Source organism: Sarcophilus harrisii, chromosome 5, assembly GCF_902635505.1.
Source record: "Sarcophilus harrisii chromosome 5, mSarHar1.11, whole genome shotgun sequence".
NCBI lineage: Eukaryota > Metazoa > Chordata > Mammalia > Dasyuromorphia > Dasyuridae > Sarcophilus > Sarcophilus harrisii.
This window is the reverse complement of record NC_045430.1, coordinates 263,558,717-263,573,483: the sequence shown is the minus strand read 5'-3', so window position 1 is coordinate 263,573,483 and position 14,767 is coordinate 263,558,717. Positions and strand designations below refer to the sequence as shown.

The 14,767-nt window shown below is 41.4% G+C and overlaps 1 protein-coding gene across 6 annotated transcripts in view; it reads left to right on the top strand.

Moving 5' to 3' along the window:
• NEK10 (NIMA related kinase 10) overlaps positions 1-14,767 on the top strand; it is a 214,979-nt gene that overhangs the window by 193,288 nt on the left and 6,924 nt on the right. For 5 of the 6 annotated variants that reach the window (XM_031940381.1, XM_031940385.1, XM_031940380.1 and 2 more), the window contains 4 exons: positions 894-1,004; positions 9,010-9,118; positions 10,548-10,600; positions 10,703-10,758. In XM_031940381.1, the coding sequence (XP_031796241.1) occupies positions 894-1,004; positions 9,010-9,118; positions 10,548-10,600; positions 10,703-10,758 (329 nt within the window). Of the gene's footprint in view, positions 1-893; positions 1,005-9,009; positions 9,119-10,547; positions 10,606-10,702; positions 10,765-14,767 lie in introns of those variants that run through there. The other variant, XM_031940386.1, reaches the window with a different exon arrangement.

Here is a 14,767-nt window from a genome sequence, read left to right as displayed (position 1 = left end):
GTTGCTTCCTGTGTAACCCTAGGCCAGTTGCTTCCTTACTCTGAAATTTACTTTCTATGTTGAGCTGGACATGGTATAAATGAATGCAAGTCAGAGGCAAATAAAAGCAGTCTTTGAAAGCATAGAAGCTGTGTATATATATATATATATATATATATATATATATATATACACACACACACATATACACATGTATGTATATTTGTGTACTTATGTATATTTGTAGGATACAGAATAGCTGTGTATATGAGATGTAGAATAGATTGGTTGGTTGGCTGTTGTCCTTTGTTCTCAGGAGGACTCAAATGGCCTTGCTGTGTTAGTCGCATTACGGGGTGTCTGACTGTGGCTAAACAGACCAATGGGAGCTCGGAGTGCACGGCCACAGAGAATCCATAGAACCTTGGGGGGCTTCTCTGCCTTTGCATGCCTCCCATTTCTTCCAGTCTGATTCAGTTCCGCTTATAGAGTACAGGGGACGAATGCTCAGCAGTGCCGTGCCAGTCATAGCATCAGTTCTAAAGTTCTCCAGGGAAACCTTGAGAGTGTCCTTGTATTGCCTTTTCTGACCACCTTGTGAGTAATTTCCAGAGGAGGTTATTGTCCTGTGCTAGGGGAGAATAGATATAGAGTGTATATGTATATACATAGACATATATATATATATATATATATATATATATGTCTATGTATATACATATACATATATACATACATACACATGCTCTTTCAGGGCTACAGAATAAAAAAATTACATAATTAGTCCATAGTCTAAGAAGTAGGTTCAGATTCCATTTTAGTGCTGTTAAATGTGATTCCATCCAGAGTGACAACAAGGCAGCTCTGCAGTGGTCTCAATTATGTTATGTTCATTATTTTCTCCTTTCTTGCAGCTCCCTCCTGCTTTACACCACAATTTGAAAAGAAGGGTTATTGAGAGATTCAAGAAATCCCTCTTCAGCCAGCAGAGCAATCCTTGTAACTTGAAATCCGAAATTAAAAAGGTACAATATTCTATATATAGCAGTAACTTATCTTGGTGTGGATTAAATGCATTGGGAGGAGGAGGAGGGATCCATTCTTTTCCCCATGATGCTATCTCTGATTCTCCGTGCAAGGGCATAAGGGAACCTTTTTTGTCGAGGTGCAAAATGAGGGAAAGCAGCACTTTTAGTTCTCTTCTTCAGTTTTCCACCTGTCTTTCTGGGAAGGTATTATCATATTCTTGAAGACTATGGTGATAAAGGAAATCTAAAGAGATAAATTGTTGTTTTATGTAAATATGATTAAAAAGACCACCTTAGAAGTTTGGCTGCTACCATTCAGATACTTCCCCAGGCTGTGAGTCCAAGGACCAGCCTTCTAACCACTGTGCACACCATTCACTGGCCATCTCTGAAGCCCAGTTTTCACATCCCATCCATCAGCTGAGGGAGTTGTGGCCCTTGGAGGTCCTCTCCAGCTCCGAGAGTGTGTGAGCTGCCACAGTTGTGTGGCTAGATGCCTCTTTGTGTTATAGCTGGGGAAGCTCAAGAACAGAGGAGTTGTAGAAACTGCCAGAAAAGCAGGGCCATCTCAAGACGGGGATGATCACTCCTTTTCTAGGGCACCATTTGGGGGAAGGAGCATCAGACTCAATCTCAGTGAATCCATTCAGAGGAGGAGTAATTTTAATTATAACCATAATAACAACAACAATAATAATATAGATAACATTTATATAGGGCATTAAGGTATGCAGTTCATCCCAAATACATATTATCTCAGTTGATCCTCACAACATCCATGTGAGTTATTGCTAAGTTGTGATCCCATTTTACAGATGAAGACTCTGAGATTACAGCACTAACAAGTATTTGAGAAGGATTCAAAATCAGGTCTTCCTGACTCTGAGTCCCACTCCATCCATTTTGTTCCACTTGAGCATCTTATTTTAATAATTATTAGCAATAATACTGGCTGATTTGGATTTATAAAGCACTTTTCATGTATTATCCCATTTGATACTCATAACATCCTTGTGAGATAGATGTTACAGTTGCAGTACCTCCATTTTACAGCTAAATAAACTAAGGTTCCAGTAGTTTAAGGCCCACAGATTTACTTCCAAACTTTTGAGGTTATCAGTTTGGGCACAGCCTCCTAACTTGATCAGTTAGTTTTTTCCTTACTGAGTTTCTTGTTTCCCATCACAAAATCAGTGGGCAGGTGTACTCTGCTGTTGTTTATTTGTGAAATATGATATAGGCTCATTGATAAAGGAAAGAAAGAATGGAAACAGAATGTTTTTGTCTTTGTTGCTTCATTGCCCATAAAAAAGTGGTGTGTGTGTGTGTGTGTGTGTGTGTGTGTGTGTGTAAGACAGAGAGAGAAAAAGAGAGAGAGAGACAGAGACAGAGAGAGAGAGACAGAGAGAATGTAGACAGTTGCAAATAAACAAAACATAAAACTATCTCATCCGAGATCAGAGAGCTCCTGCCTCTTTCATGGGCTTGATTGGCAAGCAGGACATAGAAACACAGCCATGGGAGATCAGAACAGGAGGGAAGGAGTTTCCAGCTATTTACTTTGCAGTGTTGACATATTGCAGTAAGAATACATACCAAATATATTTTAAACAGTCAGGAGCCCAGAACTCCAGAGGAAAGATTGCATTTTGCTAAAATCTCATCATTATTAAAATGATGTACAGCAAAATCTCAGGCTTACAGACCAGCAGAAATCCTGGTTTTATAGCAAGAAAGGGATCATGGCTCCCATTCTTTCTGATGGCCAGACTGGTCTGGCAACTCCCTGGACTGCTAGAACTTTGTACTATTTACAAAGACAAATACACTTTCTTGTTGGTTGAGCTTCCTGGTTCATAAGCCATTAATTAAATGCTAAATAAATTAGTTAAATGTCTCTCTCCCTCTCCCTCTTCTTCTCTCTCTCCCTCTCCTTCTCCCTCTTTCCCTCTCTCCTTTTCTCCTTCCCTCCCTCTCTGCCTCCCTGACATGCTAGATAACCAAGAAATTCATTTAGCTCTCCTTTGGGAATCTTTATTTTTTACCAGTTTTGCTGGTACCCTCTCTCCAGCAGAGAGTAGTTTCCTATTCTATTAATCCATAATATTCCATTAATTGAGAGACTATAAAGGAAAGTGGGGTAGCTTGAGAGGGTCCCAACTGGAGGTAAACGCATCTATATTTTGCAACCTTGTAGGGCAGTTTGAGCTGCCCCTCAGGTTATTCTTTAGAAATATTTGGAAAGCACTTTGAGGAAAGACCCTGAATATCCCAGACCATCCTCCTGTGGTACAAATGGACATCAGGATTAATGGGATGCCCAGTACAATCGATGGTCTAAACTTAAATGAAAGGAGGGAGAAGGATAGGGCTTGCTTGACTTTAAACCCAGTGTCCTAACATGTGTATAGGAGAAACCTAATGGAGACCCCACAGCCTGACACTAGGGCTTAAACTCCTCTTTGCTCCAGCAGACTGGATCTGCTCAGGGAGCATCCCATAGCCAAGGCCTGTTGTACTTGTCCCATAGTCCCTGTCAGCCATCTCATTACCTGAGGAGCGAGCATCATGCTCCTCCTCATTTCCCCTGACCACCCCTCCACTTTGCCATGTTCACTCCATCTTGGGTCATCTATTACCTAATCTGGATTCCACTGGACACTTCAGAATTTCCATTTGATTATCTGCAAGTTTCTGATCCATCTTCTCTCATTTCATCTTCCTTCTTGGTTTAATGGAAACCTGACTCTGCCCTGAAGATTCCAGCTGCCATGTAGTCTGTCCCACTGGTGCCAATCCTCCTCCTCTCCTGCCCTAAACTGTCCTGATGGGGAGCTGCTGAACTGGCCAGCTAGATCACTCATTCCTGTCCTCCTGGGGGTCTCCTTTAGCAGCTTCCCTTTGAGCCCAGTCCTCTACCCCTCAAGGTACAATAGCAAAGTTCCTAAAAGCAGGGTTCCCCTTTTGTCTAGCAGGGCCAGGGTGTTCTTACTGCTTCCTTATCACTGACCTGAGCCATGTAGCTTTTCCTGCTTCAGGGGAAATAACTGTCCTCCTTAGAAACCCCAGATGAATCTCAGAATCTCAGAGCTGAGAGGGATTTTTGTGACTGCCATCCCTCACCTGTTGTCAAACAGGAATCCCTTTTGCATCATACACAACAAATAGCCATGTAACCTTTACTCAAACATCTCCAGTGATAGGAAACCAATTAATTCCTGAGGCAGGCCTTTTAATTCTTAGATGGGGCCAATTATTAGGAACTTTCTCCTTACAGTGAATTGAAATAAACCTTTTTGCCATTTCCCCCAAAGCAATATGGAGCAAGTCTACATCTTTTTTTTTCCCCACCTTCAGATAAAAGTTAAAGGAAAACTAACATATTCTCCTACCCCAAGCCTTCTCTCACCAGGTGAATCATCTCTGGCCCCATCATTTGATGCTCCATTGTTTGTCCTTCCTTCTTGAAGAGAAACATGACATCAGGGAGGAGGTGCCATGACATACAGCGATTGGGGTTTCAATGAGGGAGGGTTGGGCAGGTCACCTGCCTCAGTTTTTCCTCCAGAGCCATCTGGATCCATTGGCCAGAGATATATCAGGAGGAGTGGCGATGGCCCATCTCAGTTTGACTGAGGCAGCCCCCATTCAGTGATAGAGGCCAGGTAACAATGGAGCAAAAGAATCTTCTCTTCTATCTAGTCCAGTCCTCTACCTTCATGGTCTTGAAGCTCCTACAACATCCTGTTTCCTCTCCTCTGGACACTTTTCAACTTGTTCGTTTTCTTCCTAACAAAGAGGCACCACGAGCTCTGACCAGTCAGGTCCAGTGGGAATGTCTTGTCGCTTCTCATATTGTGAACAATTAAGCCTCCAGATTAGGATTTAGCGTTGACCTCTTGGCAACCATGTTCCATTGCTGCCTCACATTGTCAGCAAAATCCCATAAATTAAACTTAGATGCAAATGAACAGGTATTTTTTTCATATCAACCACTATTTTCCAGCCATGACCCCTAAGTTGATTTTTGAACTAAAGTGTAGGACTTCTGGTCTCCGTGGTAATAGACAATATTTATTTAAAAAGCTGTTGGAAAATAAAAGAAATAGAAGGAACATCCCATAAATGTAATTTTTCTATGTTCTCAAATTGGCATGATTCCGTTAAGAAATAAAAGGAAAGAACAAATATATAGCCAAGACTAGAGGAGGGGGATGGTGGAGAAGGGAGAGAGAAAGCAATACCTATCCAAAAATCTTCATTTTCTCCACCTGCTCTTATTTTATGTGTTGCCTAATGTCCTTCAGAAGTTACACATAGGAAATTAGATTCTTCTTAATTTGTCCATTAGTTTTAGCTCCAAGCGATGGCCTTCTTTTGTGATGAGGTCACCAAGATACCGTAACATGAATTTTGGTATGAGTAAAGTTGTCATTGTCTCCAGGTGTCTTTTGATGCTTGTGGTTCCTTATAAAATGTAGGGGTTTTTTTTCCCTAAAAATTATAATTTAAATTATTCCTCAAGATTTCATTGGGGTACTCACTCCTTCCTCTGACAAAGATAACAGCTCCACTTTGAATTAGCCGTTAGTTTTTTGCAAATTTCTGTCATTTGAGAAACAATCCATTATTCTTGGGCCAACTTCTTGGCTACATTGGCTGGACCAGACCAGATGCCATCTGTCACAGAATCAATCCAGCTTGCTGGAGTCTGACTGAAACTGAGCTTTACTGCCTAGAATCAGAATACGTCTTTAATGAATTACGTTATCAGTTAATTCTTTATTAAATATTAAAACTGTATGATTCTCTTTAAGACAGGATCATTCACAATACCAATTATTTTGGTATAGTTAGGATGGGCCAACTGGATGGTGTAGTCGATAGGGTGTTAGGTCTGAAGTCAAGAAGACTTGTGACCCTGACCAAGTCGCTTACCCCTGTTTGCCCCAGTTGTCTGTCAAATGAGCTGGGGAATATAATAATCTCTCCAGTATCTTTGCCAAGAAAATCCAAAATTAAGGCCCAAAGAGCCAGACATGACCAAAATGATTAAATGACAAGAAAGAGTATGTTGTGAATGTGTCAGCATGTTTTATTTAATGTATTGATTTTTAAATTCAAAGGGAGAGCTAGAAGAGAATGTAGATTACCTGATCCAAGCCTTTTGTTTGACAAGTGAGGAAACTGAGATCCAAGTAATAGTGACTGCCTTGAGGTCATACGGGTCGTAAAGGGCAGAGTTTGGACTGGAAGCTGGGTCGGGGCGGCTCAGCATTCCACGATCTGAATCATTTGTGTCTCCACACAGATGGGATGGCTCTGAACACGAGGCTCGTCTCTGGGCCCACCGGGGTCCAGGGCATGGGTTTTTTGGAGGGGGAGGGATCCAGACTTGCCCCTTTGCATTAAGTCAGAGCTGCTTTTAGAGGAATGGGGGAGGGGGTGTGAAAGCTCAAATGCTTCCATTACTCTCTGTGTGACCTCAGACAGGATCCTGTGAGTCTCAGCCTCAGAGGCATTTGGGATCACGGCCCGCACCCTCAGAGAAAGGCCCTCTATGGGAAAAAGCCTTCTATGTACTGATTTGATGGCGTATAGAAGTGCCCTGCGTGGCCAGCCCCAGAGCTCCACTTGTCTGCAGGGCATTTCTGTGGGTCTGGTGTCTCCCCATTTCTTCATTGGCTGCTTCATCATTTCCTGCTAAACCCCGCTTCTCTTCCCAAGTTTTCAGTCTGTGTCCATCTAGTCTCTCCTGCCCAGGTTCTTCTGTGAGTTACCTTTGATGGTCTCCACGAGGACACTGGGCCCTGCTTCTGCTCACTGAAAGGCCATTGACATCTGTGTTTCTAGCAAGGGAGTCCATCCTGTGTACTCCTGCTGGCCGAAACTCTTGTCTGACAAGAGTAGTCTTGTCTCGTCAGCAAACATTGAGTATGCACTTACAGTATGCCCCGGAGGTAGACAGGCAAAGAGAGTCTCTTCCCCTCATGGGGAGAGAACATGCAAACAGTAATGTGCACATAGGATTGATCTCTCCACCTGTCTCTCAATCTCTAGACAGCCAATGGGATGGGCTCTTACAGGAAAATCCCCTGCAGCTTTGGGGAGATGACCAGGAAAGGCCCCGCAGGAGGCAGAATTGGACCTGAAGTGCAGCACCAAGTACCATAGCCAGGACTGGCAAAGGGCTTCCATGGCTCCATTCTTCTTCAGGCAGACTCTGCAGTCTGGTTCTGTGCAGAGAATTCATATTTCTAGCTCCTGAAAAGACTATAAATATATATATATATATATAAATTCATGGAAGTGGAGAGAAAGTTTTGTCAATCAATGTGCTTGTAGGCTGTGACAGCAAGTCTGCTTTGTGCTATCCTAAGGCCCCAGTGAATGGGCCTGGCTTGTTGACATCAGTATCCTTGTATCCTCAAGTATAGACCTTGTAGAGGTGCTTCATATATTTATTATATTCTATATGCATGTGTGTATTTATGTATATACATATACTTTGATGGTGTGTCTGATGCAGTATTTCATAGTTACCTGTCATTTCCTCTCATTTTTCCTTGTTATTTGGATACTAGCCTATCACTTAGTAGTTCTTAGACACGTTTTTGAATGAATCAGTGGAAAAAACATTAAGCCTTTGTGACACATATGTGCTGTGCTCACTGTTCTAGGGGCAGAAATAAAGTCAGAAAGTCCCTGTTCTCAGTGAGCAAATATTCTAATGAGGAAGAGGAGGAGGAGGAGGAGAAACAGGAAAAGGAGAAAGAGGAGGAAAAGGAAAAGGAGGAAAACTATTAGTATTGATGTAATGCTTTTAGGTTTGCAAAATTATTTTTTAAAATTAAATTATTTAAAACTTAAATGCAAAGTAAGAAAAAAAAAACTAAATAGAAAAAGAGACACAAAAAAACCCAAAATAAAATATTCATATACCTAGTAGAACATCAGGGTGAATTTAAAACAAGTAACAATAAATTTCCATTTCAAGAAAGCACATATAATAATAGAAAACATTACATTTGTGAAATTCTTGATGCATAGAAGAAGAGAATACATGAGGACTTAAGAAATGTACAGAAACAAGTCTCCTTTCTAAGTGGAGCCTGATTTGAGGAAGCTTGGGATCTGGAAGAGGCAGGAGGTATGGAGAGAGCCAGTGCCCAGAGTACATTAAGGAAGTAATGTGCCTAGAAGTCATGAATTGGGGCTGTGCCTTCAAAAAGGAAAGGCAGAACTTAAGTTGTATGCTCTGAATGGCCTAATTCACGACTAGTTTATGTCTGTGAATTCACATTAAAAATGTATTAACTTGAAAAACTGAAATGACTCCAGCACTGCAGCTGGTTGGTACCAGTGGCTAAAAGGGAGGTGAGAAATTGTTATTTAGAAATGAAAAAGATAGCCAGAATATTCACGAGTGAAGAAAGAGGTTCAGTGAGTTCTGTCGTGTAGTGAATCATTTTGTCTCACGTTAGACCAAGATTCAAAGTGTTTTGAGACAAAAATTAGTGAATAGCAGTTTGAAGAATTGGTATTAAGAAATGTAAATTCCCTGCTGTATCATTCTTTAGAGAAAGTAAATGAAGGGAGATGTGGTTTGGGCTAAATAGATTGTTTTGTTGAATAATAGGCATTTATTTCTCTTGCTTCTGATAAAACTAACACTTTGCAGTTGCATCTCCACACCATTCTGTTTCTATCCACTTAAAAAATTTGCCTTCATAAAATGTCATATTGCTGAGACTTTTTTTTTCCCCTCCCTGTGACCAGTGACTCAGCTAGCTTGCTTTGACTTTGATTTGGCTGCCTCCAGTTTCTGATAAGCACCTCTGGAAGGAGGGAGATGTTTTCTTATCTATTTACAAGATATTGAAAACCACAGAGCTCTGACTCTCATATGCATGAAAGCAAAGAAATGAAAAAAGCCCCATGAATCTCACCCCATTTGGGTTGGAGAAAATTCTTCTGCTTAGCCTTTTATTTTCTTTTTCAGCTGTCTCAAGGATCTCCAGAGCCAATCGAACCAAACTTTTTTACAGCAGATTGTCATTTATTACTGCATTCATCAAGTGGAAATACCCTATCCCCAAATGACAGGACAGGTAATGATTTTGTGCTAAGAACATACTTTGAAATCTATTTTTCTGCTAGGAACTATATTGTTTTGATTGGCAGTTTTCAGTAACGAGAATTTAGCTCAGAAGGAAAAGAAAACAGAACCAATTCTTGACTATCCATGGCAACGAGGAGGACAGGACAGAATCAGAGGGGGGTGGGGATATCATTTAATCAGACCCATAGAGAATTAGCCATTATTCTTTTAATACATGTCTTTAATCTTTGTGCCCTCCTTTATGACCTGAAGGACTTCAGGCAAAGTCACTGAACTGTAGAATGGCCGCCTTAGACAAATGGCCCCTGGGTCCTTCCCACTCCTAGTCTCAGCCATTAGTCTCCTGGGTTTCTTGGTCATTTATTTGTGCCACAGATGTAATAGCAAATCCATTTGCTTTGATTTGCTTCTCGTTCTGCGATGGAAATGTCCAAGGGAGTGGAGGAAGGGGAGGCAAGGATGGGGCTGGTCGGGCCCTGAACCGTTTGAGGAGCACTGGGATCCGAGTTGTTTGTGAACATCTCCTGTGCTGTAACAAGGGCCTCTAAGCCTTGGCCACATATGCTTGCTCTGGAATCGGGGCCATCCTGTGGGATTTAGAAAACAGAGAAATCAGGCCTACTCCTCAAATGACTGAAACCCCCCCCCAGCTTTTGCAATAATTCCTGAAGCATTTACCCCATACTCTTAGAGTCTTGGTCCAAGTTAATCCATTTGGCCAAAGTTCTAAATGAGCTGCCGAGGCCATGGTGGGGGCATAGCAGCTTGCCGCACAAGAGCTGATGTCTCTTAAGGCAGAGGAACGGGTTTCAGACCAGAGATGCTCAGAGGAGATCAAGGAGACCGGCCCTCTTTTCCAAGAACTTTCTAGGGCCCAATGACCTCCCCCTGAGCTCCAGTAGGTCAGGGTCTGTTATGTCCCAGCCACTCAGGGAGGGGGAGGAAATGGAACAGCCAAGAATAAGACATTGCCCTTCAGGTTTCTGCTTTTAAAAATGGGAAACACCTTGTGGTGGTTGTGTTAACTGGGTTTGATTCCCCTCTAGGCGGCCCCACAAAGGGCTCAGCCGCCTTTCAGTGTATCCCCTGGAGTTCTTTTAAATTCTTTTCCTGCCACGTGTACACCTCAATTGTGCACTTTATTGGATATGTAGCTAAGCTAGGCAGTCCATGACTGGGAACTAGCCTCTATTTTATTTACTTTGCAATGGGTAAGGATTTTTATTTTCAATAGAAATTGCTGCTTCAATTTTTCATATTAGCATTATGATGAGTCCACTAGGAGAAATTAAAAGTAATCATTTTATCATTAAGAAATTGTTCTGTTCTGCGTAGTCATGTCCTAATTACTTTCAAATTCTAACATCCTTAGCCAGACTTGTAATGTTCAGTTACCTGATCTCATTTAACTCTTTCAGGACTTCCCAACAGCTTTGATCTGGAAGAGGGAATAACCTATGAACAGATGCAGGTCAGGTTTGTGTGCTGCCTCTGAACAATTATGTGGTTTTATTCTTGTTGACTTTTCACTCAATGAGCAATGGTGACTGAACTGAATTTCCTTCACCCCTAGACTGTGATTGAAGAGGTCCTAGAAGAAAGTGGCTATTACAATTTTACTTCTAACAGGTGAGATCCAGCATTTATTTTAAAAATAGGAAATTGGAATCAGGATAGTTGAATGGTGAATCTGATTTATATCTTCAATTCCAGCTTTCTTTTTTCAATTTTCATTGAAAATCAATTTAAAAAAAAATACATTGGCCTAGATTAAATAAAACCTAGGATAAAAGAGATTTCTGTCAGCTCTTTGTGTGGATGCAGCTGCCGTATTCACTACTGAAATCAAAAGATGGTGATCACTCAGTTGCAATTTTGCCTCTTTACTCTTCTTCCATTAAAAATAATAATAACAAATGGAATTAAATAAAAGGCACTTGCAAGCCAGGCAGATTTTTAGGACTTTTTTCCCCTCTCATTCCTCTTGAAGGATTGGAAATTCATGTTTCCAAAACCCCAAATAGCATTCTTCACTCTTTATTTAAAAATCACACACACACACACAAGCTAAAAAAGGAACCGGTATGAAGCAAATTAAGAGATGCTGATGGGGGTGGGAAGGTTTGCTGTTATAGACAGTCATTCTTTGAATATAATTAAAAAATCTTAGATTCTGTGCAGTAGTAGGCTGTGTTCACTTGTGATCTACAGAGATTATACTAGTTACTCATTGTACCACTTTTAATTGGCTCTGGGAGATCTATGTCCCAGCTTCATAGAGTGTTCTAGAGCTTAGAGTTCTTCAAATTCAAGAACTTCAGTTTAATTCATGCCTCATTTGCATAGCACCTCCCTTTTGGCCACAGGCCCCTTGGAAGCAGAGGCATTTGTTAGCACAGTGTTGGCACACAGTAGGCATTTAATAAACGCTTCCTGTCTTGTCCCATTGACTTTTCGTCTAACGTTCACACTGAATTCATTCCTCGTGATGTTATTGATACACTTGGCATCTGTATTCAGTTCTCAGTATAACTCAGTGTAAAATTTCAACATTTTCTCAAGAATGATACAGGTCTGCTCATTGGACCTTTCTGCTCCCCCTCCACCTCTATTCCCCACCCCCCAAAAAAGAATGAAGGAAAAAAAGCACTTTAAGGCTATTGGGTTTTTTGGAAATCTTTGGAGAGATGGTTATATTTTTGGCTGCTCTTATCTTTTCTCTGTAAAGATTTTCTCATAAATCTCACATGTCTAAGATTACTCAGCTACTATCTTAGTTTGATGATTTATTTCCAAAATACTACTTCTATAAATGTGGATTTGTTATGATTGTTCAGAGAAGGGATGAGTAATTCTTGTTCTCTAAAGATATATCGTTATAAGAAATTACCTCCACCACCCACCCACCCACCTTCCCTGGAGTGTTGGTTGAAAAATTGACTTTTCCCTTCCACACAATACAGGCCTGAAATACAGTATTAATACAAAACTCTTCCTCTGAGGCTTGGTACATCCAATCTTCCCTGGATGTCACCAGCCTTCCATGCCCTTGATTGGAAATGCCTCCTGATTTATAGTTGGAATCTGCCTAAACTTACAGTAAAATGATGGCAAACTTTTTGAACGACATTCCCGTTGAGGGATATTCTCAAATGCCAGAGAAAAGCAAAGCTGAAGCTTGGTATACAGTGGTAGTGCTAGTAAGCTTCCTTTCATAGGATGTTTGGGACCAATTGTTTGCAGCAAGGTGGAAACCTGTTGAAACTAGTGAAGACATTGGTCTTAGTCCCAGCTCTGCCAGTGTTTTGCCAGGTATCCTGGAGCAAGTCTTCTCCAGGTCTTTATTTCTATGAGAACAAGGCCATTTCTAAGGTTCTTGCAGTCCTACAATTGCAGAACTGCCTTGAGACTTCCTAGTAGGGCTTTGTATCATTTGAAAAATGAAATAACATATTTTTGTGCACATGTAGGGAAATTATGGCTATACCTCTTTTCAGGTGTTTTATCATCACCCTTAATGATTTTTAAATAGAACAACCAAGCAAATTATGCTTTTTTTAGAAGAATAGTCTCAAACTCAAATTATACTAATGTTCTACTAGTCAAGTTACCATAAAGGAGCATGTATGTACCTTGCATTTTGCTCATTTCTAGGGATACACAGAAAACAGTTTTGCTCTCAAGGATCTAGATGGCTTAGTTAATGAAGTACTGGATCTGGATTTAGAAAGGCCTGAGATAAATCCAGCCTCAGACACTCACTAGTTGTGTGGCCAAGCCACTTAATGGCTTCCGGCCTCATTTCCTTTGACATTAAAATGGGTATAATAGCAGCACCTACCTTGCAGGATTGTTATAAAGTGCTGAGCACAGTACCTGGCACATACAGTGGGGGCTTAATTTATGCTTATTCCCATCCTTCCTTTGGAGCTCACAGTCTAATAGGAAAACATTATATACATAATTACATATAGAGAAGATACTCTGTTCTTACCATCCAAAAGACCTCTTGATCCAACTCCCCATAAGTTTGAATAAAAGGCCTGCTGGCCCCATACCGTGACTTGGGGGCCTGTGGGAAGCCTTACTCTGTGACCCATGGATTTGTGTTGAGATCCTTGTGTTAAACACATGCAGAAGGGAACATTTTCCTCACTATGAGGAAGCCATGATAAGGTCGCATATAAAGATAATGGACGTGACATCTCAAAATTCTGAGTTGACTGGAACGGGAAACCTGGTTCACAGAATCAGATTCAAATAATGAGTGGGTCACAGACCTGTTTTATTTGCTTCCAGCTCCTCATATTTTCCCATTTCCCTGTTTTAGCTTTTTCTAGCAGCTACAGCTCCTAGGCAGGGTATTTCTTGGAAACTAATCACTAACTGAGAACAATAACCCTTGACTCTGCCTAAAGCCATCAGCTGTTTCCAGGTGGCCAGTAATTGCCAAGAAATGGGACAGGTTCCAATTAGAAATAGCTAATTATCCATTAACAAGGAAAATACAGCAACCACATTTTTCAAAATAAGATCAGCTGTCATTCTGGTGTTTATTCTGCAGATAAGTCTTGGAAATACCTTGAAGACAGGGAGATAATCTTTAAAATCTCAGAATCTAATTCCAAAAGGTATTCTCACTTAATGCCAGACATAGAGAAATGTTTCACTGTCACTCACCTCGAACCCTCAGATCTGCAGAGGGGCTTGAAGTGGATGAAGGTCAGAGTTGGGGTCAGGACACCTAATCCATGTCCCAGCCACTTCCCTTCTCCGGCCTTAGTCTCTTACGGCCCCAGAGTGAGGGAGCCTGAGTCTTTGATTTTCACCTTCCCTTCCAGGTCTATGTCTGGGGACTTGTCATCTAGGGGGTTAGTTTCTAATATCAAATTATTGGGTTAATTAAGAACATAAGAATATAATTATTGGTTTAATTAAGAGGAAATTCTAGAAGGCCCATCCCAGGGGGCCCTGCTTTGGGGAATGTTGCTGTTCAAGACAAGTAGCCTCAACTGAATGGAGCAAGAATATAAGGCTGAGGCAGGAATTTTGTTTTGGTAAAGAATCTTTGATTGTGAGGCTTGGGGACAGCTGTAAATGCAACTACAGGGAAGGAGTTTGCTGGACGGCGACGCCAGGTGTTTGAAGGCCTGTCCTGTGGCCAGTGGACTAGGCTTGCCCTGTGGCCAGTGGACTAGACTTGCCCTGCTTAACCCTGGCAGAACTCCAAGTAGCGGGTTTAGGCTAGAAGTCAAGGAGAACTTGTTCTCTCTGAGCCAAGGCTGGACGACCCCTTGGTGGTACTGGAGATTTTCTATCTGGTTTGTTACCCTTGGGGTGAAGTTCATTCCTGTGTTATATAATCTGAGGGGCCCCATAGGCCATCAGGGACCATGAGGGATCCAGAATTGCTTTGGGAAGGCACTGGGAGTCCCTTTATCTTGGGCGTAGTAACCCATTAAGCTCATATCATCCCTTAACACTGTAGTGTGATCATTTACTAAATCATACTTGCATAGCAAGGCCTGAGGGAATAGACCCCTAAAAAGAGGTGTTTTCATTGGAAGGAGGAGAAAACAGTATGAGTGAAGGATCTAAAAAATTTTGGTCCTGGGGGAGGTGATTTGATAAGGTGACA